This window comes from Ixodes scapularis, unplaced genomic scaffold (genome assembly GCF_016920785.2).
Source record: "Ixodes scapularis isolate PalLabHiFi unplaced genomic scaffold, ASM1692078v2 PGA_scaffold3__209_contigs__length_174095766, whole genome shotgun sequence".
Taxonomy (NCBI): Eukaryota; Metazoa; Arthropoda; class Arachnida; order Ixodida; family Ixodidae; genus Ixodes; species Ixodes scapularis.
In genome coordinates, this window is record NW_024609868.1 from 6208772 (window position 1) to 6233915 (window position 25144).

At 43.2% G+C, this 25144-nt stretch overlaps 1 protein-coding gene across 1 annotated transcript; it reads right to left on the reverse strand.

Annotated features, from left to right (window-relative positions):
* Positions 1-344: 344 nt before the first annotated feature.
* Positions 345-25097, reverse strand: LOC8039731. Its single transcript, XM_042292516.1, has 10 exons — positions 24880-25097; positions 24449-24494; positions 24041-24094; positions 23975-23997; positions 22828-22981; positions 19651-19811; positions 17363-17424; positions 17183-17278; positions 16785-16923; positions 345-5506 (listed from the first exon to the last, which is right to left on the reverse strand). Exons 1-10 carry the CDS (start codon positions 24951-24953, stop codon positions 5404-5406), a joined length of 912 nt encoding a protein of 303 aa, XP_042148450.1. The 5' UTR covers positions 24954-25097; the 3' UTR covers positions 345-5403.
* Between the last annotated feature and the right edge of the window lie 47 nt (positions 25098-25144).

The window sequence follows — 25144 nt, forward strand, 5'->3', positions numbered from 1 at the left end:
CTGCCTGTTGTGTGGCCGGTGGCACGGTCAAACTGCTCTGTGCTCGCAGTTTCAGCAGTGCGAAGGCAATGTCAGCCACAAGAAGACTGCCAAGAAAACTTTTGATTTGGGATTCTTTTGCACACTTTCAGCCAGAGCCTTGCACATCGAGCTGAGAACTAGCTGGGCATTACTTCAAAACAAATGTGTGCAATCTCAGAGCTGTCTATTTAGGCAGGACGTCTGCAGTGTTTTATAAACACTGATATCTGCATATCCTAGCTTTCACCAGTAGTGTGGTTGCGAAAACCTATAGTTCCACAAGCTCTTCTAGTGAAAGAGCAGTTTCAAATGAATGGCAGCCGTCACTTTGTTTCTATTTTATTAGAAAGCCATCTTGCATCCGAGGAAAATATATTTGTTCCACATGTACATAACATAAGCAATGACATCGAGCTTAGGATTGTTCTCAACTTCTTACAAAACGTGACTAGACACAACACATATTATATACAATGCACAAGAAAATGCAACTTTCTATTTGTTGCTCATACAAACCCTTGACAAAATGTACACCTACGTAATGATAGCAAAACAAACGTGAAGTATGACCAGAGAAACAATACCCAAGCTCAGAAATCTTCCAGGCACCATACAACCTCTCTCAAATCATAGATGCTTGATAATGATACCTCCTAATATGTGTCTAGGCAAGAAATCAATGACATAACAAATACTTTCATAATGAAAACTGAAATCCCTCGTGAACACATGCCAGTCACTTCAATTCGGTCCTCAGACCCTAGAAGTAAACATTTTGACATTTAATATTTTCCTTCGTCATCTGATTTATGATATGTATGCATGTAGTGTAGTACAAGCTAGCATATATACATGCACACAACCTTTCTTCAATACAGTTCTTATACAGAGAGGCATGGCAACTACAGGCCAATTGTTCAAGCAGCAAACAGTTACACATGATGCAAGCTTAAAAGAAATACAGTAAAACTTTTAATTTTTGTGGACTTCCAATTTTCCTGAATCGCTAAAATTAAGGGGTGTTTGAAACTTTTGCCTTGTAGCTCAAGGTTTGTTGGAAATGGCAAATGTTGGGGGCCATGAAGAATGGCCCAAAAAATGAAATATTTAACATCAGCTTTCCAAATTCATTACAACTAAAAATAAGAGGATTTTTGTTTTTAAAAGTTTGAAGTGTTTTAAATGTTAATAACTACTTTCTGGGAAATACATTTGTTATCAGTTGTTGCTTTGCAACTACAAGTGAAGAAGGTCTCACACACCCATGGTCTCGGACCTGTTTGCTTTCCAATCAACTCTCACACACTTCATTCTTGGTTGCAATCTCATAGGTGTTATGATAGTAGTCGGCATGATAGTCCAATTCTGTTTTTCCTTTGAAGCATTTGTCCTGTCTTCACTTCGCAGCCTTTACCCGCACAGTACTTTCCTTCAATCATTTATGGCACCAAAGTTTCAGTAGTTGTTAAGTACCTAGACCAAATTGATTCTAAAGTTGGAGGTTAGCCTTTGTTAAGTGGCATAAACTGCCGAGGCGTGGGTCATACAGACGAAGCCCACAAGGTCAAGGTATGCAACAGAATAGTGTTTGCCCATGCAATGCCAAAGTTCTAAGTATGCACTAGCTTTCTTCAAAGCAGCAAACAATGCTATTCATAATCTTTTCTAAAATGTCCCTCAAGGTACTGCCCATCCCCTCTAAGGAAGCATGACAAGTTGGTCCCTTTCTGTCTGTCATAATCTGATCACAGCAGCAAACAGATATCAGTGCAGATCTCGAGCCTTTCTCAAACAGTCTTGACATCCACACTTCAACCTTACTGAAAAAGGCAGCACGCCAAGTCGGTCAGTTCGACAAAACTCTGCACCCAATTTCAAAGAAATCCCAGGGCATAAGATGTACCCCATTTTGGGAGATCCTCTTTGATCCACTTTTTTTTTTCCTGCTTGCACCTTGCACGAGCTCAGAATGAACGCAACACAAAACGAGGACAATCAGTAATGAGAACCAGAACACCGTTCTACACCACAATCCCACGAACACCACATCGACACACAAGTCTCTACGTACGTAAGGTAACATCTCTGCGGATGCTCCATTTCCTAGAGGTGCAATTCTCACGAGTTGAGACCCTAGGTGCATTACCCGTCGGCATATACAGACTTGAGTGCAGCTATCGCATAATCGCTGCTCTCTGGGAAACCTTAGTTTCGGTTCGTGAGCCTGCCTTTCGACATTGGGTTCGAAATAGCTAGTGTTCCTTTCACTAGTCTTTGCTTGCGAGAAAAGAACTATCTAGAGGTGCCTTTTATGCGGAGCAGTTTATTGCTAAGGATGCTGTGATAGTTATCTGATCCTACTGCTGTTCAAGTGAACACAATGTTGGTAAAGACAATTGTTTTGCCATCGGAATGGCTTCTCAAGCAGTAGGCAGAACAAACAGTGCCCTAAACACTTTCTTCGTACAGTGAGCCTAAACTTCAGACTAGCAGTCTCGACAAAGTGAAACAGTGCTCTAAAATATTGGTGGGAACACTGGGGTGCCCTGCACTTAATAAGATGATAAGACCTTATCAGAACTTAAAGGGGCACTGACAGGTCAAAATCATTTTTTTTTTTTATTATCCCAAACGATTGAAAACGATGCCTGGACATTACCCACAAAATTCGAAACTCGAGAACTCACTATTTGTGAAGTAAAAAAACAATTTCCCAAAGCCGAACTTGAAGTTCCCGTGCGATCTGCGCCAGTACAGTGATGTCAAAGATTAAGTCGTCCTGCCAACTCGAGTTTCTCTCCCACTTCCGAACCACCTAGTGCTTTCGCAATTGCACTAAAAATTGTTTTACGAATGCTGTTATTAAATATAAAAATGTCGCTTACACTTCTAAATTTCATAATTTTTTTACGTCACAAATAAAAAGAAAAAAAGAGGTGGGAAGAGGGAGTAAAAAACTTAAAAAAAAATATGTGCACATAGGAAAATATATTTTTTTTTTTTGCATTATGGCATTTTTTCTGTCTATGACTACAACTTGCATCGTTTTAGACAACAACAAAAAAGATGACCTTTGGAGTGTCAGTGCCCCTCTAAAAGTTCTTGCCTTGCATCAAAGACCACATTCCATGGATGGGAGATACTTTCTTGGTAACTTTGGAACTGCTTTCAGCACAAGTTAAAACAAGCACCACTATTCTGTGGGACTCTCCTTCCCTCGTCACGTCACGTCACCTCCCTTCTTCTTCCCCCCCCCCCCCCCCTCACTCCCATTTTTTTGCTCCCAAAAATAGAGCACAGCACCATACCAAGACCATAGGGAAGCCCTCTGAAATAAGAAGCAACTAGCACTCTCTAATTCTTGCAGCTGATCCCATTGTGATTTGCTAACATAGAGGCCTATGAAGGCCAACACTTGCATCGCCATAAAGAACTCGAAATTGAATTTGGAACCTCAATGTAAGCTACTTGTGCCATTAGAACATTGCAAGCATTCAACTGCAGTCCTATTTGTGATTTGGTTTGAAGTTGAATACAATTTTTATAATCACCATAAAGAAGGCGTGTCTAATGTTATGGATGCTTTGAAATTTTCTTGTATCTTTGTACAATGACAGGCTGTAAAGCTGCCAGCTTGTGAAAGACATATGTGTAGGACACTTTGATCTCTTCCTGAAACGTGTCTCACTACACGCTGAAGACGTGTCACAATTCCTTAATAGACGCACAAAGTGTAAAGTAACACAAGGTCTCTGAAAATACTGGACCAGAAGGATTGGCAGCAACACTGACGAAGAATACAGAAAGCAAGTAGGGAAATAGGTTTGTAAACTTTCCCTCCCAAAACTTTCTCAGAGCAGCACACAACTACAGACACAGACAGGACAAGAAGCGCAGGGTAATGCCCAGCCTCCAACACATGCTCGCTGCCTTCCCTTGTGCTTTGGCCATGTTTGCATGCGCCAAGCTCATGAAACGCCAAAGTGTTATTGAAGGTAAGAAGCTTGCACTGCGGGCAGGAAGATTGAAAGACCTCCTGCCGCTCTTGTCCTCTCAGTGCTCTGTGGAAAGAGTTGATGTTTTGTTTACAGTGAAGCCTCCTTTGCTTGGGCACCTGCAGAACCATTCTAAGTTGACCGAGTAGGTCTGCATTAAGATCGGAGAGTATTTACACTGCTTCAAGATGGCATCGAGGCTTTGTCAGCTATTTTTGTTTGCCTCTACCCCCGTGGGAAAAAAAAAAAAAAAACTTGTTGGGTGAGCTTGACAGAAGTAAAAGCTTGTTTACGGTATCGGGTAGAGAACCAGCGCAAGTATATTTATCTATGAATCCGACGGTTCAAGTCGAGAGCAGACTTTGAAAATGTCACAACATTGAAAATGTGTTTAAAACATGACCAAATGGCCAATGAGCCTTTCATGCACATGTTGAAGTTCTATTTGCTTCATCAGAAGATGACCAGCCGATGCAAGTTAATCTGTTACTGTAGCCTAAGATCGGAATAGAAAGTTATTTCAGCAAAAAATGATCTACTTTGCTTTCGCATTGCTTTTCTGCAAGAAAACGATGAAAAATACCTGGATTGCATGTTCGTGCTAATTATGTATTTGCACTCTTTACATTGGCTGAACTGGATAGAAAGAGACAGCTGTGAGTTTCAAGAGAATACACAAGAATAATTTTCAAAGATTCACATTGAGTCTTGCTGGTCAACTGGAAACTAAACAGCGCGCATTTATTTGCACGCTGCTTCGTGGCATTTCCTCTGAAGTGTAGCTGTGTGCAAAGGTGCTAATTTCACTCAGCCACAGAATACCCATACAAGTTCCTTTAGAAGAAAACAAAAACCATCTTTGATGAAGGAAAAAAAAAAAGGAGGAACAAATTTAGCTGTTCAATGTAACCAAGGAACCAGACCTGTTCAGCGAAGGAGATCATTATCCATGTCCAAACAACGCCAAAGTCTGGAGGTCTCGCCGTACAAACCACGGCACTTACAACGAAAGAGTCACTTTCTGTTTGTGCTGTGCCCCCTAGCACACCATCATGGCACCAACTGGAACGTAAGATTGCCTTCCTTTTGCACTCAAATTGAGCTCTGACACAAAGTAATCAACTCCACGTTCTAAAAAGAACCACACGTTAAACACCTCAAATGGAGGCTCAGATGTGCTCGTACCCTCGTTGATGTGAAGCGGAGCACGAGAGCTCTGTCTGAGGAAACCAAACACGCCACAAACCACGTAAACCCTTTCCGTCGCCTGGTTCCCTCCCCCAGAAGGAGCCTAGGACAAACTTCTCAACCAGCATGGTGCTTTGAGACAGGTCAGGCTGGCCTAAGCCACGCACCTTTCTTCGGCATATGCGGTTTGCTGATTCGGTCATCTGACGACTCCAACGGGTTCCCGGAGTGCCTCCGCAGTCATCTGTTCGATTTCGGAGATGAGCTGTTCTGTCTCCATGTCGAACCCACTCATTTGGACACTGCGAGGGAGGCGCCGAATTAGTAACTGCTTCGCAGCGACTGTTGATGGCATCAGAAACTAAATGTTGCAAGAAGTGTTTAAATCAAGCATAGCTAGGTTAGACAAGTGAGATGCAAGTTGATCTGATAGCAGAAACTTAGCTAACATATAGACAGGTTCAAGTCACCACAAAGGCAGTCAGTCACGTGTTACTGAATTACAAGATGTTGAACGTTTACAAAAATGCAGCAAAAAGTATGCTAAAAGCTTTTCATTTCAAACAAAAATGAAATGTGATGCACATAAACTAAAAACATTATACGGTGAAGTTTGGTTCACTTCAAGGTTCCAAGTTATATATATTCCCGTACGCTTCAATCAGGAACTTCCCTTTTGATATGAGCACTCGGAAGGGAATATCGTCGAGAAATTGTCCCCGTCAAAAGCTGCAACTTGGATTTTACTTGTGACATTGGACTGCACGCCCTCAATTTCAACAATCCGTTATATGTGGTGATGTGTGTCGTGTATTATGTGCGTGTTTGCCGTGCATAGCTAACATGACCTATTGAGCCCAAACAGTGGATGCAACCGGACATACTGGGAGGGAAGAGCGGACATACGTACAGATCATTAACTAGTGCAGAACCACATCGACCCAATGCCCAATGAAACGGTTGAACACTACAAATTCCATCACCGGAAGCAGCTGGAATTCGAATCTATCGCAGACTATGAGCTGCGCTCAAACAGCTTTCACTGCAATTCAACCTCAGCATTTCCCTCAACGACCGACTTGAGACAAGATCATTGATGGCATTAAGGATGGAAACATTCTCGAAAAGTTGCTAGCGAAATCGATGCTGCCGTTCAAGGCGGCGGTGGATCTTGCTACTTTGGTGGAGGTAGCCATGAAAGATGCGAAGGAAATAAGGAGCGAGACCAAGAAGACCCAACAAGATGTGAATTACTTGTTGCGAGGGCAGAAATACAAGACGTCACTTCCGCAAAAGGCAAGCGAGAGAAAAGAAAAATTGTGGTGGCTTAGCTCGGCTATGACAGGACATATGTAGCGTGAGCTTATGCGCACAAAATGAGAGGCGCTATTACGCGGCTCCGGTGCTGCGTCAGACTTGGCTACTGTGCAATGGAGGTGCACAGCTGGGCACGCGGCGGTGCCAGTGCGTCTGCCGTGGCTATGACGTCACTCCTCTGGAATGCACAGACCCGCGAGGCGGACGTGGCGGCGGTTCCGGCGCACCAGCTGAGCGCTGTGTGACGTCACTGCTCCTCGCGCATGCGCAGCACGAAGCACGGCTCTTTACGCGAGCCACGCGAAACTGCTCAACCTCGGCCAGTGTAGCTCACGCTACAAAATCTCGCACAAAAAAGACCCCATGTCACCGTTGTGGAAAAATGAATCACGACCCTGAAAACTGCTTTGCAAGGAACAAGACTTGTAAAATGTAGGGAAGGACAGGACACTTCCAAATGGCTTGCTGTGACAGAAAACGAGATCAACAAGACTAAAGAAGAAAGGATAAACCAAACTTCACCAACCACTTTACCACACAGAACTCGGCAGACGAAACTCCATTTTATTTCATTGACTCAAGCTACCCGAAACCCATCACAGTAACTGCGGAGATTCGCAACAAACCTCTTCAGATGAATACTGACACAGGCTCACCCGTGACTGTGATGAACCTGGAGACGTTTCGAGAAATTCTTCCAGATATCCAGTTGAAACCTTCGGGAATAACGCTGAAGCCATACACAGGCAAGCCCGTCGTCCCAGAGGGAATGGTTCAAGTGGAGATGCAACACAATGGGCAAGTCAAGCGTGATGAAAGCCAAGTGGTGAAGAATGGGGGACCTCACATACTGGGAAGGGCATAGCTTCACAATTTTCAAGTGAACTAACTGGGAGGAAGTACACAACGTGCGTGCAGAGATCTTAACTCTCGCAAATGTGCTCCGAGAAACACAATTCCATCTTTGAAGGTTGGGGAGAACTGAAGGACTACGCCGTAAAAATCTGCGTGAATGAAGATGCTCAACGAAAGTTTCTCAGACCGAGGTCAGTTCTATACGCACTTCGAAAAAAAGATTGAGGAGAAGATGGATCGTCTTGAGAAAGAGCACATAATCACTCCTCTGATGAGGAGTGAGCGGGCGACTCCAATCGTTCCAGTGATGAAGGCAAATGGACAAGTGCGCATATGCGGGGACTACAAGGTTACACTCAACCCAGCCTTGAAGCCAGATAGGTACCCACTACCAAAGACTGAAGGTCTCTTTGTGATGATTGCCAATGGGGAGAAGTTCACCAAGCTGGAATGCAAACAAGCCTACTTCCAGATCGCCTTAGCGGAAGAATTAAGAAATCTCACAGTGATCAACACACACCAAGGGCTCTATCAGGTGAACAAAGTGCCATTTGGAATAACCCCAGCATGAGCTACCTTCCAACACGTCATCGAAGAACTCGTTGGGAACTCGCCGTACACAGGTGCATTTCAGGATGACATCATGGTAATGGGAAAGAACAATCAACATCACCTGCAGAACCTGGACATTGTACTGCACGAACTCAAGGAAAGTGGCCTTTCCTTGTGAAAGCAAAAATGCTCCTTCATGCACGACTACATACTGTACCTAGGACATGTCGTAGACAAGCAAGGGATCCACCCAAATCCCAAGAACGTGGATGTAATTCTGCAAGCGACGACGCCCCCCAAAAAAACTCAAAAGATACTTTGAGCATTTCTGAACTGCTGAACTACTATGGAAAGTTAATCAGAACGCAGCTGACATCCTACATCCGCTAAATGAACTGCTGTGAAAAGATAAAAGGTGGGAATGGTCGAAATGATGCCAGGGAGGATTCAACGAAGAGAAGAAGCAACTCACCAAGCAGAGTCTGCTAGTGCACTATGACCCTGCACTTCCTCTGGAACTGCACTGTGGTGCATCCAGGGTGTCTAGCAAATCATTACTTTGAAATTCCCTGACTTTTTCAGGCTTTCCCTGACAATTTGAGGTGAAATTCCCTGACAATTTCAGGTGGAATTCCCTGACCACTGTAGAGGTGGTTAAATATATAAGACCATTACAGCATAAGGCAGTGAGCATTGAGCACTCTGAGGATCATTTTGCACGGGCTTAATCCAACTTGCATATTTTGAAATATTCGGGTTTGTCCAGACCGAATTAAGCGAGCCCTTTCTTGCCGCTGACATTGTGAACACAACGCTCAACCGCACGTTCATAACCGAAGGTATGGTGTACTAGAAGACTGGGCAGTGTAGCGAGCGCCGGCGGAAAGGGGGCTCTTTCAGCGATGACCGGATCGGTGGCCGCGAGAGGGCGCAACGTGTAGTAGGCGTGCTGCCGGAGTGCGGAGCGCAGGCAGCGGTAGCGCTTGGCTGGCTTGGCGTTCCGCACGAGTTCGATTGTTTCGTATTGTTTGGCTAACTCTTTACGGTATTCTTTATTTCTGCTGTTTCACATATTATTTATCTCACTAATTTGTTGCCAAATGCTTTGCCCGAGACGTGCGTCCTCGGGCAGGATGCCACAGTACACATCCCGACAGTGCTAGCGCGATCAAGACATTGGCGCTTTCTCGGATTTACTTCGAAAGAGTATTTGAGGACAAACTTTTATCACCTGCATTATAGACCCGAATGAGCTCTTTCCCCAGCAATTAGAACTTTGCTGAAATCCTTTGGTTTCTCATAGAAAAACCGGCGATCGCTTGTTCGCGCTAACAAAGTTGCGTTCTGAATAGGCGGGAAATCCATGGATCCCCCAGGGAAACGTTCGGAAAGTCTCTTGAAAGGGACGTCCCAAACGTGTGTAATCCCCTGGATAACGTAGGATAAGTGATGGCATGATACCTAAACAAATGTGTGCTTTTGTGACCCTATAATTTCGCTGTCACTGTAGTTGTGATCAATGAATTCCGTGGTTTAAGCGCACTACCCTAATGAATTGTTTCAACGTTTGGGAAAACAAAATGGGGCTTACAAAACGGATTATATCGTCTACTTCCGCAGGCTGCATGGAGGTGGCACAGTCGACTCTCGCAACTACTTCCTCGGGCTTTCGAAGGAATTTCCAGCAATAGCCTTTATCATGTTTGCTGTTACTACGTAGGGTCTTCAAACAGGACTGTGTGAATACTTAGAAAAATGTATCCACTCACCAGCTCTGGTAGTAACCACGATGGATAAATTCTTATTTATCCATTGAGCACCAGCTATATTGATATGTGTGGGCACCGGGGCACACAGATAAATTTTTAATTATACACTGGGCGCCAGCGCACAGATGAGATTAATGAGGTACACCCAAGGATTCCGGGGGTCATGGTACTTCCTTTTCCCAAGAGCTCGGGAGAGGGGGGCTCCCGAGCTCCCCCGTAGTCGGCGCCTGTGGCGTTTTGTACCTCTACATTCTCCAACGTGAGGTCATGATCTTGATGAGCTTCGACATCTTCAGGATAAATGACTCAGTATCTTCCGCTGGGCCATAACACCCTTCAATTTTCTTGCGGTAAAAAAAAAAAAAAAAAAAAAAAAAAAAAAAAAGGCCTTTTAGCACCTTTTCATTGAAGAGACGGAGTGCTGGGCCAACCCTCATCTTTTTAAAGCTGTTAGGAAAAAAAAAAATAATTTGCTGATGTGAGGCCATAACCTTTAATGTCACATTTTCACAGTTACTTCTCCAAGCCTTTCTAATGCAGTCGCCGTGCACAGGACGCCTCGGTGTGTCCAAACCAGTGTCTATAAAACAGATTTAGCAGATACTTTAGAGTGCAAAAAGTCTGAAAAAAAAAATGTAGAGGACGACTGTCACGACTGCCTGGTTTACATGAAGCAGAGTCTCCCTTTCACTCCTTTTAATGTTGCGGGACGACGACTGACGCCGATCGAACTCGAGAGGGGCACGAAAAAGGGAACGGGCTTCTTTGCAGGACCGGTAGCCACTGTTGCAACCCGGCACGGGCCCCAGGAATTGAGGTTAAGGATGGGGGGTTCGGGGGGCATTGAGAATATAAGAGTCGTTGCGAATTAAAGGGGTGCTTTCGGAAAAACAAGGGGGGAGTACACCCCCATAGAGGGGTGTAGGGAAATCACTGCCCCGACACAAAACGCGTCCCGTTTCTCTTGTCCCGCCGTTTTTCCGTCACTGCACGCGCTGTCTACATCCCACTGAACGGCACCGATCACAATCCATTTCACTCAACCATTAAAAAAAAACTGCAGCAAAACAAGGCGACGACGCGAACCACGCGATCAAAAGCAGTACGACCACACGGCAATCCGAGCGGGAAGCAGCACGCCTGTTACCCGCAGCGCCCCCTGGCGTCCTTGCGCGCCGTCATCGCTGCGCCGACCTCCTCCCTCCGTTGCTTCTCGGCGCGGACGACACACTGCCCAGTTCTAGTACACCATACCGAAGGGCAGCATGGCCAACAGACGCACACTTTCGGATACTTTTGGCTTAAGGCTTGGATTGGATTGGGGTCTGCGGCTTTCCTCTTGGTTACTAAATTTAGTAGCTCTCACTGAATCTATCCTAGTGTTGCACCCTCAATCCAATCCAAGGCTTGGACTGGATTTGTCGGCTGTTTTCTTTGGGTAGCATCGGGTAGTACACTCTACGCCGGGTGAGAAGAGCCCGTGCTCCGCTCTAAGCAGAATTTATTTCCAATCTTTCTGCCCCCAAGTCCTCAAGCCTTTGTTCAGGGCACTCGATGGCGTTTCTGGCTCATTCTCTCTGACTGGGCTCGCCTTTTGACAATATCCCTGACAATTCCCGATTTTCCCGGTCGCTAAACACCCTGTGCATCAAGCCACGACATTGGTGCAGTACTTCAACACATACTACCCAACAAACGACGAAGGCCGATCACCTTCATGTCGAGAACGCTCTCCAAAAGTGAATGAAACTACTCTCAGGTTGACAAAAAGCACTGACTTTAGTTGAAGGCGTAAAGAAATTTCACCAGTATATGTTTGGACGCCATTCACGCTGTGGATGGACCACAAACTCCTGGTACCAATTTTCAATCCCAGTAAGGGAATCCCAGGCACGGTTGCAGCAAGAACGCAGCATAGGGCAATCATCTTGTCAGGGTATGACTTCGACATAAAGTATCTGTCGACCGAAAAGACCGTAGTCGCAGACATGCTGTCAAAGCTCCCAATGACTGCCAAGGGTGCTACAGAATAAGAAACTACAAGAGTGGACAAAATCAAATTTCTCCATCTGGAAAAGTTTCAAGTACTCTCACTGACACATAAGCAGACCAGCAGACAGACACAAAAGGACACCGTGTTGTCAAAGGTTTTAAGACTCACCATGAAAGGACGGCTGGAACAAGTAAATTCCGATGATTTCAAGCCTTACTTCCATCGCAGAACAGAACTACAGTGAAACCCGTTTAGAACGAACCCACGTACAGCGAATTATTGTCGATATCAAACTCAGGAAAAATTGAAATAAAAATGCATGTAAAAGGCATGTTTTATAACGAACAACATATTGGCTGTATCAAACTTTCCCCCCCTGGAAGGCTTCCAAAAAAGCACATACAATCGTCTTCTGGCCTGTCCCTTTCTCCAAAAAAAAGAAGTAGGAAAGAAAGAAAATTACAAAAGATCAAGTTGCGAATAAAATTGACCGAAGAGAAGCGACTCAGAAGGGGAGAAAGCTAAAACATACACTCTGCATGCACACACACACACACACACACAAAAAAATTATAATTTTAAAGCGTTTGTTTAAGTAGAGAAGCGATTCAGAAGGGGAGATAAGCTAAATGAACAAACTCTGCACACATGCAAAAGAAAAAAAAAAAAAAAAAAAGAAGAAAGAAAAACTTTACAGCACGTTGTTACAAGGCAGAAGTGAAGAGATGAGAAAGAAAGAGAAGCTCTCGCATTACAATAAACTTATTGTGGAAGTTTGTTGTATGTTTTTTGCTATATCGAACTACTTGCTATATCGAACTGATCGTAGCATTTCCTGCTGTTCGTTATAAATGGGTTTGACTGTAACCGTGGAGCTCGGCTGCTTAACATGGGGAACATGTGTCATTGTACCCTCGAGGTACCGAAAACAGCTTTGGAATGACTTGCATCAAGGTCATGCGGGAATGACAAAGATGAAGGGACTGGCATGACACTGTGTGTGGTGGCCGCTTTTGAATCATGACATCGAAACGATGGTCCAAAGTTGTCGACCGTGCCAGGAAGTGAGCAACCAGGCATCCAAATTTCCCACACACCCGTGGGAATACCCAAAAAAAGAAATGGCAATACCTGCATGCAGACTTCACAGCATCCCTTCATAGAAGGAATTTCTTGCTGATTGATGCACACTTGAAATGGCTCGAGGTATTGTTCATGACCTCGACGACTTCGGCAGCCACTATAAGAGTGTTTCTAACTCTCTTTGCAAGATATGGACTGCCAGAAAGGATTGTGACAGACAATGGCCCGCAATTCCGATCAAGTGAATTCCGGGATTTCATGACAAGAAACGGAGTGGAGCAGTCATTCTCAGTCCCGAACCATCCTGCAACGAACGGTCAGGCAGAAAGCTTTATGGGAACATTCAAGAAGTCTGCCAATGCAAGCCTGAAGTTGGGGCTGACCATGAAAGAGGCATGCCATAACTTCTTGGTAGCATACCGGAGGACCCCGCACACGACAGCTGGCTCGACACCTGCCAAGATGATGACAGGAGACAAATTTCACATAAGGTTTAATCTTAGACCATCAACAACGGATGTCGTGCGATCAAAACAGGCGAAACAGCACGCCTCGCACAACTCTAAAGTATGACACCTACATCAGAACGACCAGGTCTGGGCAAGAGACTAGAGGAACGGCAAAGAATGGTCGAAAGGCGTCGTCGTCCGAGCTCTAGAAAACGCAACATACGAGATTCGCACGAACGACGAAAATACAGGGAAACAAAACATTGAAGAGTTAAGGCATGTACTCAAGGAAAAGGGAATATCTATGAATCAAGACGAGAGCCTCAGGCGTGCAAAAAGATTGAGAAAGTTCACCCCTTCTCGCAACACCAGTCAGCAAAACGGTTTACCGCCTCCGATTTCCACTGACGACTTTACAACCATGATTCAAGACAGTCAAAAGGATCCTGTAACACCGGAGGTAGGCACTCCAAACTCGCCTGCCATACCGCCTAATGGCACACGTGACCAAGACACAGAAGGCAGTCCTCCTCTTCTCAGAAGATCATTTGAGTAATTCGCCACGAACAGCGCAAATAGTAACGTTTCTAAACCCTCACTGTTTGAGACAAGTACTAAGTTGATTTCCTCAAATGAGAAATAACTCTGTCGACCTGATTTTGCATTTCATCTTATCGCTCTTCTTAGTTACTTTCCCTTCCTTCAATCTTGCCTCCTATAATCGGTTGCTCACTTTTAAAATTTCTATATATGTAAGGTGCTAGTTGAAAGATGTGGTTGTGTCACCTTTGTCCTACATGTTCATTCTTTCTTGAATGTTGATCATACTACGGCAGAGGCAGATTTGCACTGTACTCATTACAAGTAATCAAATTACTTGTAATCATTACCTTTTTAAGTAATTCTGTAATAATTTTAATTTATTAGGAAGTAACCATGAGAGTACCACAATTACTTGTAAATTTACCATCTTTCCCTTTCCTTTGTAACAGTACCCTTTCTTTCCGTAAGTCTCCCACAACGGAATCCTCGAACCAAATCTTCGACAGGAGGAAGGTTTACCAAAATTGGTGGAGAAAGAAGATAAGTGATTTATAATTTGGTGATTCTAATTAAATATAGAACAGTACAAAAAACCCTGTTTCAAACCGGCAGAAAAATTTATACTTTTGAAAATTTTAATTGTGATTGGAAAAGGAACGGTTAATTAATCACTTTTCTTCTTGAGTAATCAAGTGACCTACTTAAATACTTTTTAACTAAAAGCAATTGCAATTATAATCCATTACTTTTTTCGAGTAACGTGTACAAGACTGGAGTGTGTACAGCTGACGCAGGACCAAAAACACCAGACACGTTATGCGCAAAGAAAAACGCAACCACATGTGCGCACACACAAATACGTTGGTCGTGGAAATACAATGATAATGAGCCACTTGAACGTTCACCAGTAAAGTGACATGGTCAAGTTTTCTCCGTGTAGTATTTGTAAAACCAAATCTGCCTGCAACTCCTCGCAGAGTTTGCATTTTGAGAAAAAATATTTCTTGCAAGTTGCAACGTACGCTGCACGACACTGTTAGTACAAACGAGACTTCTGCACTTTTTTTGCAGTTTACTTCGAAAAGGTACTAATGGCAAATGCCAAATTTTACCACCTATAACTTAGTGTCCTAATTGAGCACTTCAAACCATACTACCTACCGTAAAATCTCGTAAGAACGCCCACCCATAATGAAGAGATAAATGATGAAAAACATGAGGTGGACGATCTTTGGGGATGCCGAAAAAAAAAGAAGAAAAGACTCCATCAGAAATTAATGATGAGCACCGAGGCACCCGCTGCAAACCACGTGACGCGGGAACTGATACCGCAGATCGCGGACTTGGCAATTTCACGTTTCAGGATGCGAAACACGCAGGAATTTGCTACAAGCTCCTGTGTCACGGAAAAGGAGACAACAAGTGGATGCACACTTGCGGTATCCTTGGCGGCAACTCCGATTATTACACGATACCCGCCTTTTCTTCCCTTGCAGCCGGAAAGACGGACAAGGAGAAGCGGCAAAAAACTCCATTCTTTCTTTGGACCTAATCGTGTCAGCTATCGTCTCGCAGATGGCGTGCTGTGCGGCGAAGAGGCGTTAAGAAGCGACACCGGATTGTGGTGCGAGAGTTCAACTTCAAAAATTGTTTTCTTGCTTTAAACAAAATTACTTTGATTAAACTTTCGGAATCACAAGATTATCGATTGTTCTTCCAAACCCATCAAATTTTGTATTTTTACTCGGAACACCTCAGGGTGAAATAAACGGTTGTTTATGCATCAAAACACACTTTTTTGCAACTTCAGGTTTTTTGTTTACTGCGAGATATTTAATTGAGCGGTTTTAAACATTTTTTTATAGATTATATACCAGCAGGGCAGCCGGCAAAAAGTTCTATTTAGTCCCGGGAGCAATTAGATATTTTTTTTTATAAAATAACAAAAATGTTAAAATTTTCAAATTTTTTTGTTTTTTAAAAATTATTTAAATCAAACAAAACTTTACAAGCCCAACCATTATGTCAGTTGAAAGCCGTGCAAATTTAAGAAAAAATATTGTTGGGTGTTTCACTAAAAAGCTGATTTTTCATCAATTATTGAGTGATGCCTAGTTTCACACTGTTTTTAAAAGTTAAAACTGCGCTCACGTTATCAAAAAAAATTTGTTTTTTTTTGCCAAAAATATTTTAGGGCATGGTTACAAACATTGTAGCAAAAGGCTATGAATTTTTTTTAGAAATCGGAAGGGGTCGACCGCAACGTCCGGGACGTTTGACATGGAATGACTCTTTTCGGACGTACTGGCAACACAGATCGCGCCGTTGACGCGTGATTCCCGTCGGACATCGCTTGACGTCAACGGAAATCGGAGGGCGGGCGAGATTTTGGAATTTTTATGTTACAGATATATTGCCAGAAAAAGGCGATGGGCGATCTCTCGGGAGGGGGCGTCCTTACGAGATTCTATGGTAGTAGTAGTAGTTTTGATGACAACATTTTGGTGCAATGGGAAAACAGAAAAAAAAAACGGGCGGTTGCTTGTTCACGTTAACAGTGTTGCGCAGTGCCCCTTGAAATCACTTTCTATGCACAAATTTAAGCAAACGACTGCAGGGTCCCTTTAGGCAAGCTTGTTCGGGAATGACATCTTACACACCTGGGCTGCTCTATAGCTCTAAATTGAAGAGCACATTGAATTTGGGGGATTCTACGAGATACTACCCCAGGCTGCAAGTGTTCTGTCACCTTGAGAGGTCTCAATCCCATTTGAGGTCATTCTCGTTTGACAAAGGTGTGGAGTGGTGTTGCTTGTTCACGTTAACAGTGTTGCGCAGTGCCCCTTGAGATCACTTTCTATGCAGAAATTTAAGCAAACGACTGCAGGGTCCCTTTAGGCAAGCTTGTTCGGGAATGACATCTTACACACCTGGGCTGCTCTATAGCTCTAAATTGAAGAGCACATTGAATTTGGGGGATTCTACAAGATACTACCCCAGGCTGCAAGTGTTCTGTCACCTTGAGAGGTCTCCATCCCACTCGAGGTCATTCTCGTTTGACAAAGGTGTGGAGTGGTTGCTGCAGGTGTCTGCTCCAGGCACGCAGACAAAGTCGTCGTCTGTGGCCGACGCCGGAAACTGGTTGGGCGGCGTCAGACCTTAGTGAAAGAAACAGGAACATAATTACAAACCTGTAGGAAAGGGCGAATGAATGAATTTGGAGTTTTCTGGTGCAGCAGCAACATAGTGCGCCAAACACAGGGTGTAGAAAAGGGTGCCGAGGATCATTACTTGCAATCTACATAGAACGACCAATTGGAAATGTAATATTAGCAAGCTGTTCAAAATGTGAGTGTCTCCGTAAGTCAGGCTCGTGGGTATAGTGTGGCACGAACAACCCTTCTTTTGGGGACTTACCGACTTCATTTTCCCATTCCAAGTCGATAGAAGAGTGTGGGCTGCTATTCAGACGGTCCCTTTCCTTGTCCCAAAACTTCCCGTGAACCAGAGGGCCTGCGGGACATTCAGTGCAAAATAAGCAATTTGCGAAAAGGGCAGACACGAGACATTTTGAAGTTGCGAAAGAGAAACCCTTACAGTTGCTCAGATGTGCTGAGTCCTTCAGTCGAGCCACATTCAGGATTTCTTCTTCTCCGTTCCTATGAGAAACAGACAAGTGCCTACAGCTACAGGACTTCTCAGACGTCAAATAAATGCATCACTACTACCACATACCACTGCATGAAGTATATATTTAACCAATATGTTGACAACTTGCCACTGCATGCATACATACAGGTGCTTTTTTGAAAGCTTTACAGATTCGTTTTCAAAATGCCATGAAAGCTACCTTAATGCAGTCTGTGCAGATGAATAATACGGCCAGAGGGACATGATATAGGGGGATAATCGTCATGATAGGTTTGCTGATTAACTATAAAAATTGTTCGTTGACTTTTTTTATCATAGAAGATAAACATATGGTTCCAATCAGAAACTTGCAGAGTGTCATCGAAAATTATGAAGTAAGTAAAATAAGATTTGGAGCACGTGGGAAGCGCAGCGGTGCTCTAAAGTTGGCACCCGTAAAACAGGCACAAGGCTAATGGCATAAAAACGTACCCGCCTGGTTTTTCGTCTCTTTTCATCAACATTTTGGCACAGCCAGCATTGTTCCCATTACACAAATGGTAACTTAAGCGCGCCACCACGCTTTCTAAGCGCCCGAAACCTTTCTAAAATTCTTATTTAGTGGTTTTCGTTGATGCTCAACAAGTTTTTAATTGAAACCAGGATATTTAAACTAATTAGAAAGTTTATGAAGAAATTGTAGTTAATTATTTGACTTATCGCGACGATTTGCCCTTTCTACTATGCCCCTGGCCATATAACTCATTAGCGCAAACTGCATTGCTGTAGCTTTCATGGCTTCTTCAAAACAAATCTGTAAATCCTGAAACAAAAACAAAAAAAAAAAAAGAAACACTCGGTATAATTTAAGAGATATTATTAATAATAATAACAGTACCTTTACTTTTCACAAAAAAAAAAAAAATGTTGAAAAGGTGCCAAAAGAAAAAAACTGCAAAACAGCTTGACAAGCCCAGAGTTACCTAAACCAGCAGTGGTGAGGCAGGCACGAAAAGAAATAATACAAAAATAAAGCATGACATGTGCACTACATACTGTAATCAACTTATTTTTCGCGGGCTCAATATTTCACGATTTAGATCAAAGCTGAAGTTTTGGAATAATTTCGCGAGTTCTAATTTTCGCGACGCGGTGGGATGTCAATATACTGGGTGTCCCAAGGAGCGGCCAGGCTCTTTAAATTGACCACAAAATTCGGTTTCTTAACCTATCGCGCTACGACTTTGTGCAAAGTTGCCCAAAAATGGTGATTTTTTTTTTTTTTGTAGAATTTTCAAAGAGCGAAGTTACCTGAGGAAAAGTAAAGAAAGAAAAAGGCTTAGCTCCTATGGAAATGCAGTAAAGCCACCGGTCTTCACACAATACTGCGCCGTTTCGCACGGGAGACAAGAGAAGGTGCAAGCGGTCGCGACACCAACTGCTGCCAGCGAATGAGCAGACGACGCCGAGAGCCAGCGTCTTTAGCAGACAATCTTTTCGACTCAAAAGCGGCACAAGCTTTTCTGATATCAGTTGCCAATGCATTATTTTATCATCCTTACTGATAAAACGTATTGAATGGACACATAATCGATTAGAAAAATGGTTTGTTGGGATATTTTGACTGTTTTTTTCGGGGTACCGATGTCGTCTGCTTTGCAGTTCCTTGTTGTTACCGCGCCTGTTTTTGTTTCTGCAACTGTCGCCACCTGTGGAACGCGCCCCGCTTTCGAGTGTCTGGTATGAGATTGGTTTTGCCTGCGCTGTCACCGTCAAGTATGTATAAACATACACACAACCCAATTTTTTTTTTAGCATATTGATGCAATTTACAATCTAGTGAAAGTGTATACAGAAAGTTAGAGCCTCACTGAAATTAATGCGAAAGAAAAAATCAACTATACAGATTTTAACACTTAATGAAAACTTAACGTTTTCTTAAGGCCATGTCGTATGGTGGTTGGCTTGTTGCCGACCATTTAAGGTGCGGCTTCGTCCCCACCAAAAATTAGAATGTATGCCCTTCATTTTTAGATGGCAAGCTGCAGTTCAAAACACCAGTGTCTTTTTGTTTTTGACTGCTCGAGAATTTCATTAGGTGAACAGAACCTTGGGAATACAGCTTCGAGGAAAATATTGGTGCATCTGGTTAAAAATCTGTGTTTCAATATTTGTTTTATGGTAGAGAAGGTACAAATGTTCGAGGTGCACCAGACTCTTGACTTTTGATTGCCTGAGAGATAACAGTTACTTACAAAACCCACTTGTCCTGCATCGCTCCTGTCCAGTTGGCGTCTTTGGCAAGTTTGGCACGCACCACCACTTTCTGTCCCTGAGCAAGTGGAGGCAAGCTGCCAACATCCTCGCACTGCTTTGCCTCTTCTTCCAGCTCCAGAGTTTCCTCTTGGAATGCCAACTGCAGAGGAGAACAATCTCCCCATGAACTTGGCATGTCTTGTTGCAGGTACTATATAAACAGGCTGCATCAATGATCATCTTTAGAAGGCTCATCTGGCAAGTTTCACCATCGGGATATGTAAAATACTGAGCATGCATTCAGGCTGAAGTAACTACCCACCCTTCAGACACTTGAAATTTCAGAAGCCCGAGTTCATGGGATGAATACGAATAAAGATTTTAAATATAAGCAGCCAAAGTTTTATGCAAATAAATCTTTGGAAGTTGGATACTCTTGTTCAGTATTTGATAACATTAGTTAGAGCAACATAAAAAGAATGGAAAAAAAAATTGTCAAATTTCTTCACCTATGTCTACTTAGAAAAGGAAACTTTACAATTTTTATAAAACAAAGCTTTGGCCAATGTTCTACTGTCTTGAAAATTTCCACAAGAATGACTTCTGGCATCAGCCTACAACCAATATCCCCAACCTCCAAAAAAGATACCATGAATAAATATACCATAAAGCAAGGCTTAAAGGGGCACTCAAGTGGATTCTGAGATTGTCTACTTAGTGCCATACCTCAATCTACGGGCTCTGAGCATCCTAAAAAACTTGAAATCACATTCAAGAGCGGCCGATTTCCTTATTAAAAGTCCAATCAAAGATTGTGCCGTGCCCCTCTTTCTGTGCTGTGGTGCAGGACACCTTGGGGCGCTACCGGACGGGAGGCAGCAGGGAAGGGCACGCGACAGCCAATCACGAGTGACTGCTTCCCGACGGACTCATTTTTCGAAGGCGAGCATATTCGAAAATTAGTTTGCCGGGAAGCCGTCACCCGAGATTGGCTGCGGTGTGCCTAATGGGAGCATGGCACATCTTTGATTGGATTTTTAACAGGAAAATCGGCCGCCCTTGAATGTAATTTCGGGCTCTTTAGGATGCTTAGAGCCCACAGATTGGGAAATGACAATAAAAAGATAATGTCAGAATTCACTTCAGTGCCCCTTTAAATTAAGTGGATACTGTATTTGAAAATTCCCATCGCTTGTTTCATTTAAAAACAAAATTGCAGATGCCAAAAACTTGTCACAGAAGGTTTACATAAAGTAAACACATAGATAGGCTGATCACAATCCACAACGTAGAACATAGGACATTGGGGGAGGGAGGGAGGCAAGCGGGGCGGGCCCAAAAGAAAAAGCAAGCTCTTTTACTATACCAGTTCACTGAAGAAATGCACACTTTGCCGAAGTTCATAGTTCATGCTTTGTTCCAGCTTACGTCTAGATGCAGCTGACGTCACGAGGTAATAGGACCAATCAAGCAGCATCAGAAGGGCAAGTTACTACTACTTTTCTGCTTGTGATTGGTACAGCTATGATAGAACACATACAGAAACATGACATACGCCATGATGAACTTTTGACGCTGTCCAATTGGTCTCATCAGCTCGTAGCATCGGCTGCGTCTGCACTTGAAGGACAACTCCAGTCAATATATATTTTTTTAATCTTAGATTACGACTGCTCTCAGCTAAAGCAGTGTCCCTAAATTCAAGGAAGAATTTTTTTTAGACAGTCTGTGTAGTTTTTAAATATCACGGCTCAAAGTTTGGTTTCGGGCGTTTACTGCAAAACCGAAACTATCTTCTAGAGGGACGGCAACGTTGATCATCAGCCGTGCGACCGCGACGTGAAGTCACAAGGATGCTGCTCTACGCGGTACAACCAATCAACCGCAGCTCCACCGCGACGTGACGTCACGAGGGTGGCGTCACGTCACCAGTGTTCCTTGACTAAAAGCTAATCCTCTTGCCGCCCGCTAAAGGGCAGCTGGTCGCATCTTTAAAATCGGTTTTCGTGGAGTATGCAGCTGCACTTATATTTCGGCTGTGATCATACTTTGTGCCCCTTAAGTGATACCAGTCATTTGTTTTGGTTTAGTTTTTGACCACGGTTGCCTTCATAGGTAAAATGAAGTATAGTTGAGTATACATGCCCCTCTCTTCATTTTTAAACAAAACCAAAGCATGCCAAATATAGTAATATAGTAAAGAGTTCCAATGAAGCATCTGCACGAACAAAACATACTGACAGATGAAACCACAAAAAGGGCTCCAAATTCACTCTACTGGAGGTACCATTTTTTATAGTATGTTCATTTTTATAAAATGCATGTTTTCTTTTAGATTTATTCCACTCGCTTAGCATTGATTTTGCAACTATGCACGCACATTCCCACAGAAGCGGAACGCGAGGCTTCATTGAGAAAAAATGACGGGGTGGCAGAAATGCACCTCTAAAACATGATTGTCCCGGCCAAATTAGGACGCCTGGTCACCCTACATATAGAAATCATGTCTGAAACACATGCAGAGATCTTCTACCTCACTTAAGACCAGTGTGCCAAGTTCTTTTTTCATCATGTGCTTTTCTACCTCCCTGGTCCTGACATGCTGGTGATCTGCTTTCATTCCACAATTTAAAATGAAGGAGCTGCACAAACCCCGTCTCAGCTATTAACCTTGCATATTATTTAGTATGATAACGGTGGCAAAGGAACGAAAATGTGTGTCGGCAGTTTTCAGCTTTGAACAGGAACTTTGAGATGCTCTTATCATTCTTGCTTGAACTTTCTGATACAATAGAAATTTTGCTGCGTCGAAACCTTCACAGGCCTCTTTCATTATTATAATTTTTTGCCTGGTATCCCCTGTACTTACATAAGACAATGCAACAAACATTACGTATTCATGATGTAAACTACTGAAAGAAACTGAAATCATGCCAACCATAGCTGAAAAACAATTTTTAAGGTTTTTAGCCCATGAAGCAGCAGCTGAAATGGTGTCTCTCGTGAGACTAGGTTCCAATGAATCACCCCTATTTCTGCCAAAATTAACAAAGCCCTGCAGTTATAGTATTCACTGCACCATAGGATTCAAGAGCTTCTTATCCCATGTCTATTTTGCTTTTTATACCGTAGTTTGACCTGAAAACAAAGTGGAGCTTTAAGCGTGTTGCCGGTACCTTTCTAAGGACGTCATCATCATCACAGAATCCCGAGGAGTTCAAGATACTGTCGTCTGACGAGGACAACTCCCCAAAGTTCAAGCGGTAGGGTTTGGAACCCAAACCACGGGTGTCGTTGCTTTGGGTCACGGCTGGAGCGTCGTTATCCAAACTAAAAACAAACAGAAAAAAAGGAAAGCAAACAAAATGGGTGGAGCAGAAACATATTATAACCAAGCATAAAAAAAGCATTGGTGCAACATAAATTTGTTTGGGAGCCTCGAAAAGAGACATGAATCTGCATTTTTGAAGGACTAGAAAGGCACTTCATTGTATCTTTATGTAGAACTCTAAATTTAGTAAATAAGGGTGTGAACAAGTGCAGTCGAAATACAAATTGTGAAATAGGTATGAAGGCAAAGAAGGCAGGGATGTGCAAATAAAGACATGGCCCTTGGGAAATGAGCTCGGACAGAACCTCAAAACGTTAACAGGAGCAGAATCACCTAAGAAAGCTATCAGTCAGAGCCATCTTCGGTGTTGGAAGGAATGAATGTACGAGGAAGAAACCGTGACAAGCTTTACAAATAGTGCGTGCCAACAAAAGATGCCATACCTTTCCCTTTTTCATGTTTAGCCAGGACGAAATACTGAGGAGGAAGAGGGCAAGACAACAACATCAGATAAACAGGACACACAGCTCAAAGCCAGTTTTCTAGAGAGCTGTCAAGCCACAAGGTAGAGGCAACAGGACGAACAGTGAGACAGGTATAGCATAAGACATATAAAAAGGACAACACAGTGTAGCCTTGCTAATACAGACTAATACAGTCCTGTCGAGTTATCCGACACTCACCAGAATTCTGCTAAACCTGACGGTTATCTGACGCTCTCCAACTTTAAAACCCGACAGTTTTAAAGGTGGAGAGTTCAAGGCTTTCCACCTCTAATTATTAATTACTAACTGATTATTTATTAAGTGATTATTAATTGTTCTGTAATTAATTAAAGAAAGACATCCAACCAAACTCCAATTCTTACTACATGATTATTATTTGGGCAACACATTAAAGTGTTAGAATACACTGAATAGGTCAAAACAATGAAACCAACGAAGCCATTAAATTTACTGACAAGTAATAGAAAAGCTCAAGACACCTCTCACCTTTTGGGTTCATTAGATGGTTGCTGAAACAATTGAGAAAGGATTAGGAATGGCAGAATGTCAAACAAAAGAGCCGACAGATAATAAGATTCCGCTCACCTCATCAATGAGTGTTTCGAACTGTAAGAAAGGAACATATTGCAGAACATTATTAAAAAAATTGCGTGTGTACGGAAAACACGACCACGACATGGCAAGGCTGCCCCGGAAGACAACTCCGACTGACGACGCCTTCAGGCGAGATAAGCCACTTCTCTCTCCCCAAGAACTGCACTTTATCGACACCTCGTTTTTGTGATCCATTTGTTTTTCTGAGGCGCAATCAAATGCGCGACTCCACGCAGGTGGAGTAGAGCAACGTCCATCGAAGTGGGGGGTTATTAATTTTATGAGCTTTCCCCATTCGGATCTCAACGTTGTTAGAAAAAAGGTTAACACACAATTAACAAAACTGAGCAGGGGTCTAAACTTTACCTCAATAAGGCTAGACGAATCGAAGTATCTCGTTTGCTTGACATGTCTGTAAAGAGAAGTATCAGGGACACAAAGATGTCATTTCTCTGAAAGGACCTTACGATCGGAAGAAAACAATAGCGTCGACTTTATGGGTGCATAGTAACGCCCAATTACACTTAAGAACAAATAGAATAATTAATTAGAAAACGAATATCTGCATGCAAGAGAAGACCTCCGAAACTCATGCATCTAATCGAAGCGAGAATTCGAAGACCATGGATGCGCCGGTCGGTGCGCGTTTAGGGTACCAGAAATTATGCATTCCACCCGCTTTGAATAAGAGAACACCGCAGAGCAATGCATTCAACACAGAGAAGACAGTTTCTAGCTTCCCGCACAACGAAATAGCTCCAAATTCGATAGTGTAAACAACAAAACAGCCGTTCTACCTCGTTCGCTTGCTTGCTTCTTTGCAACAAAAGCTGAGACACGAGCCCATTCCCTTCAGGTTGAGAACAGTCATTTAACCACCCGTCTTCAAACTAGCATCCCAGCTTTTCGGTCTGCGCCGCAGTTTGGGTGAGGAATTAATATAAATAACGGTTTGCTCATAATCAACACTCAAATCGCGGATTAAGCTCCCTGTACAAGTAAGCACCGCGCGACCGATCTGTGAACTGTGAGGTAGCTTCCCTGCAATTCCTAATGGAGATG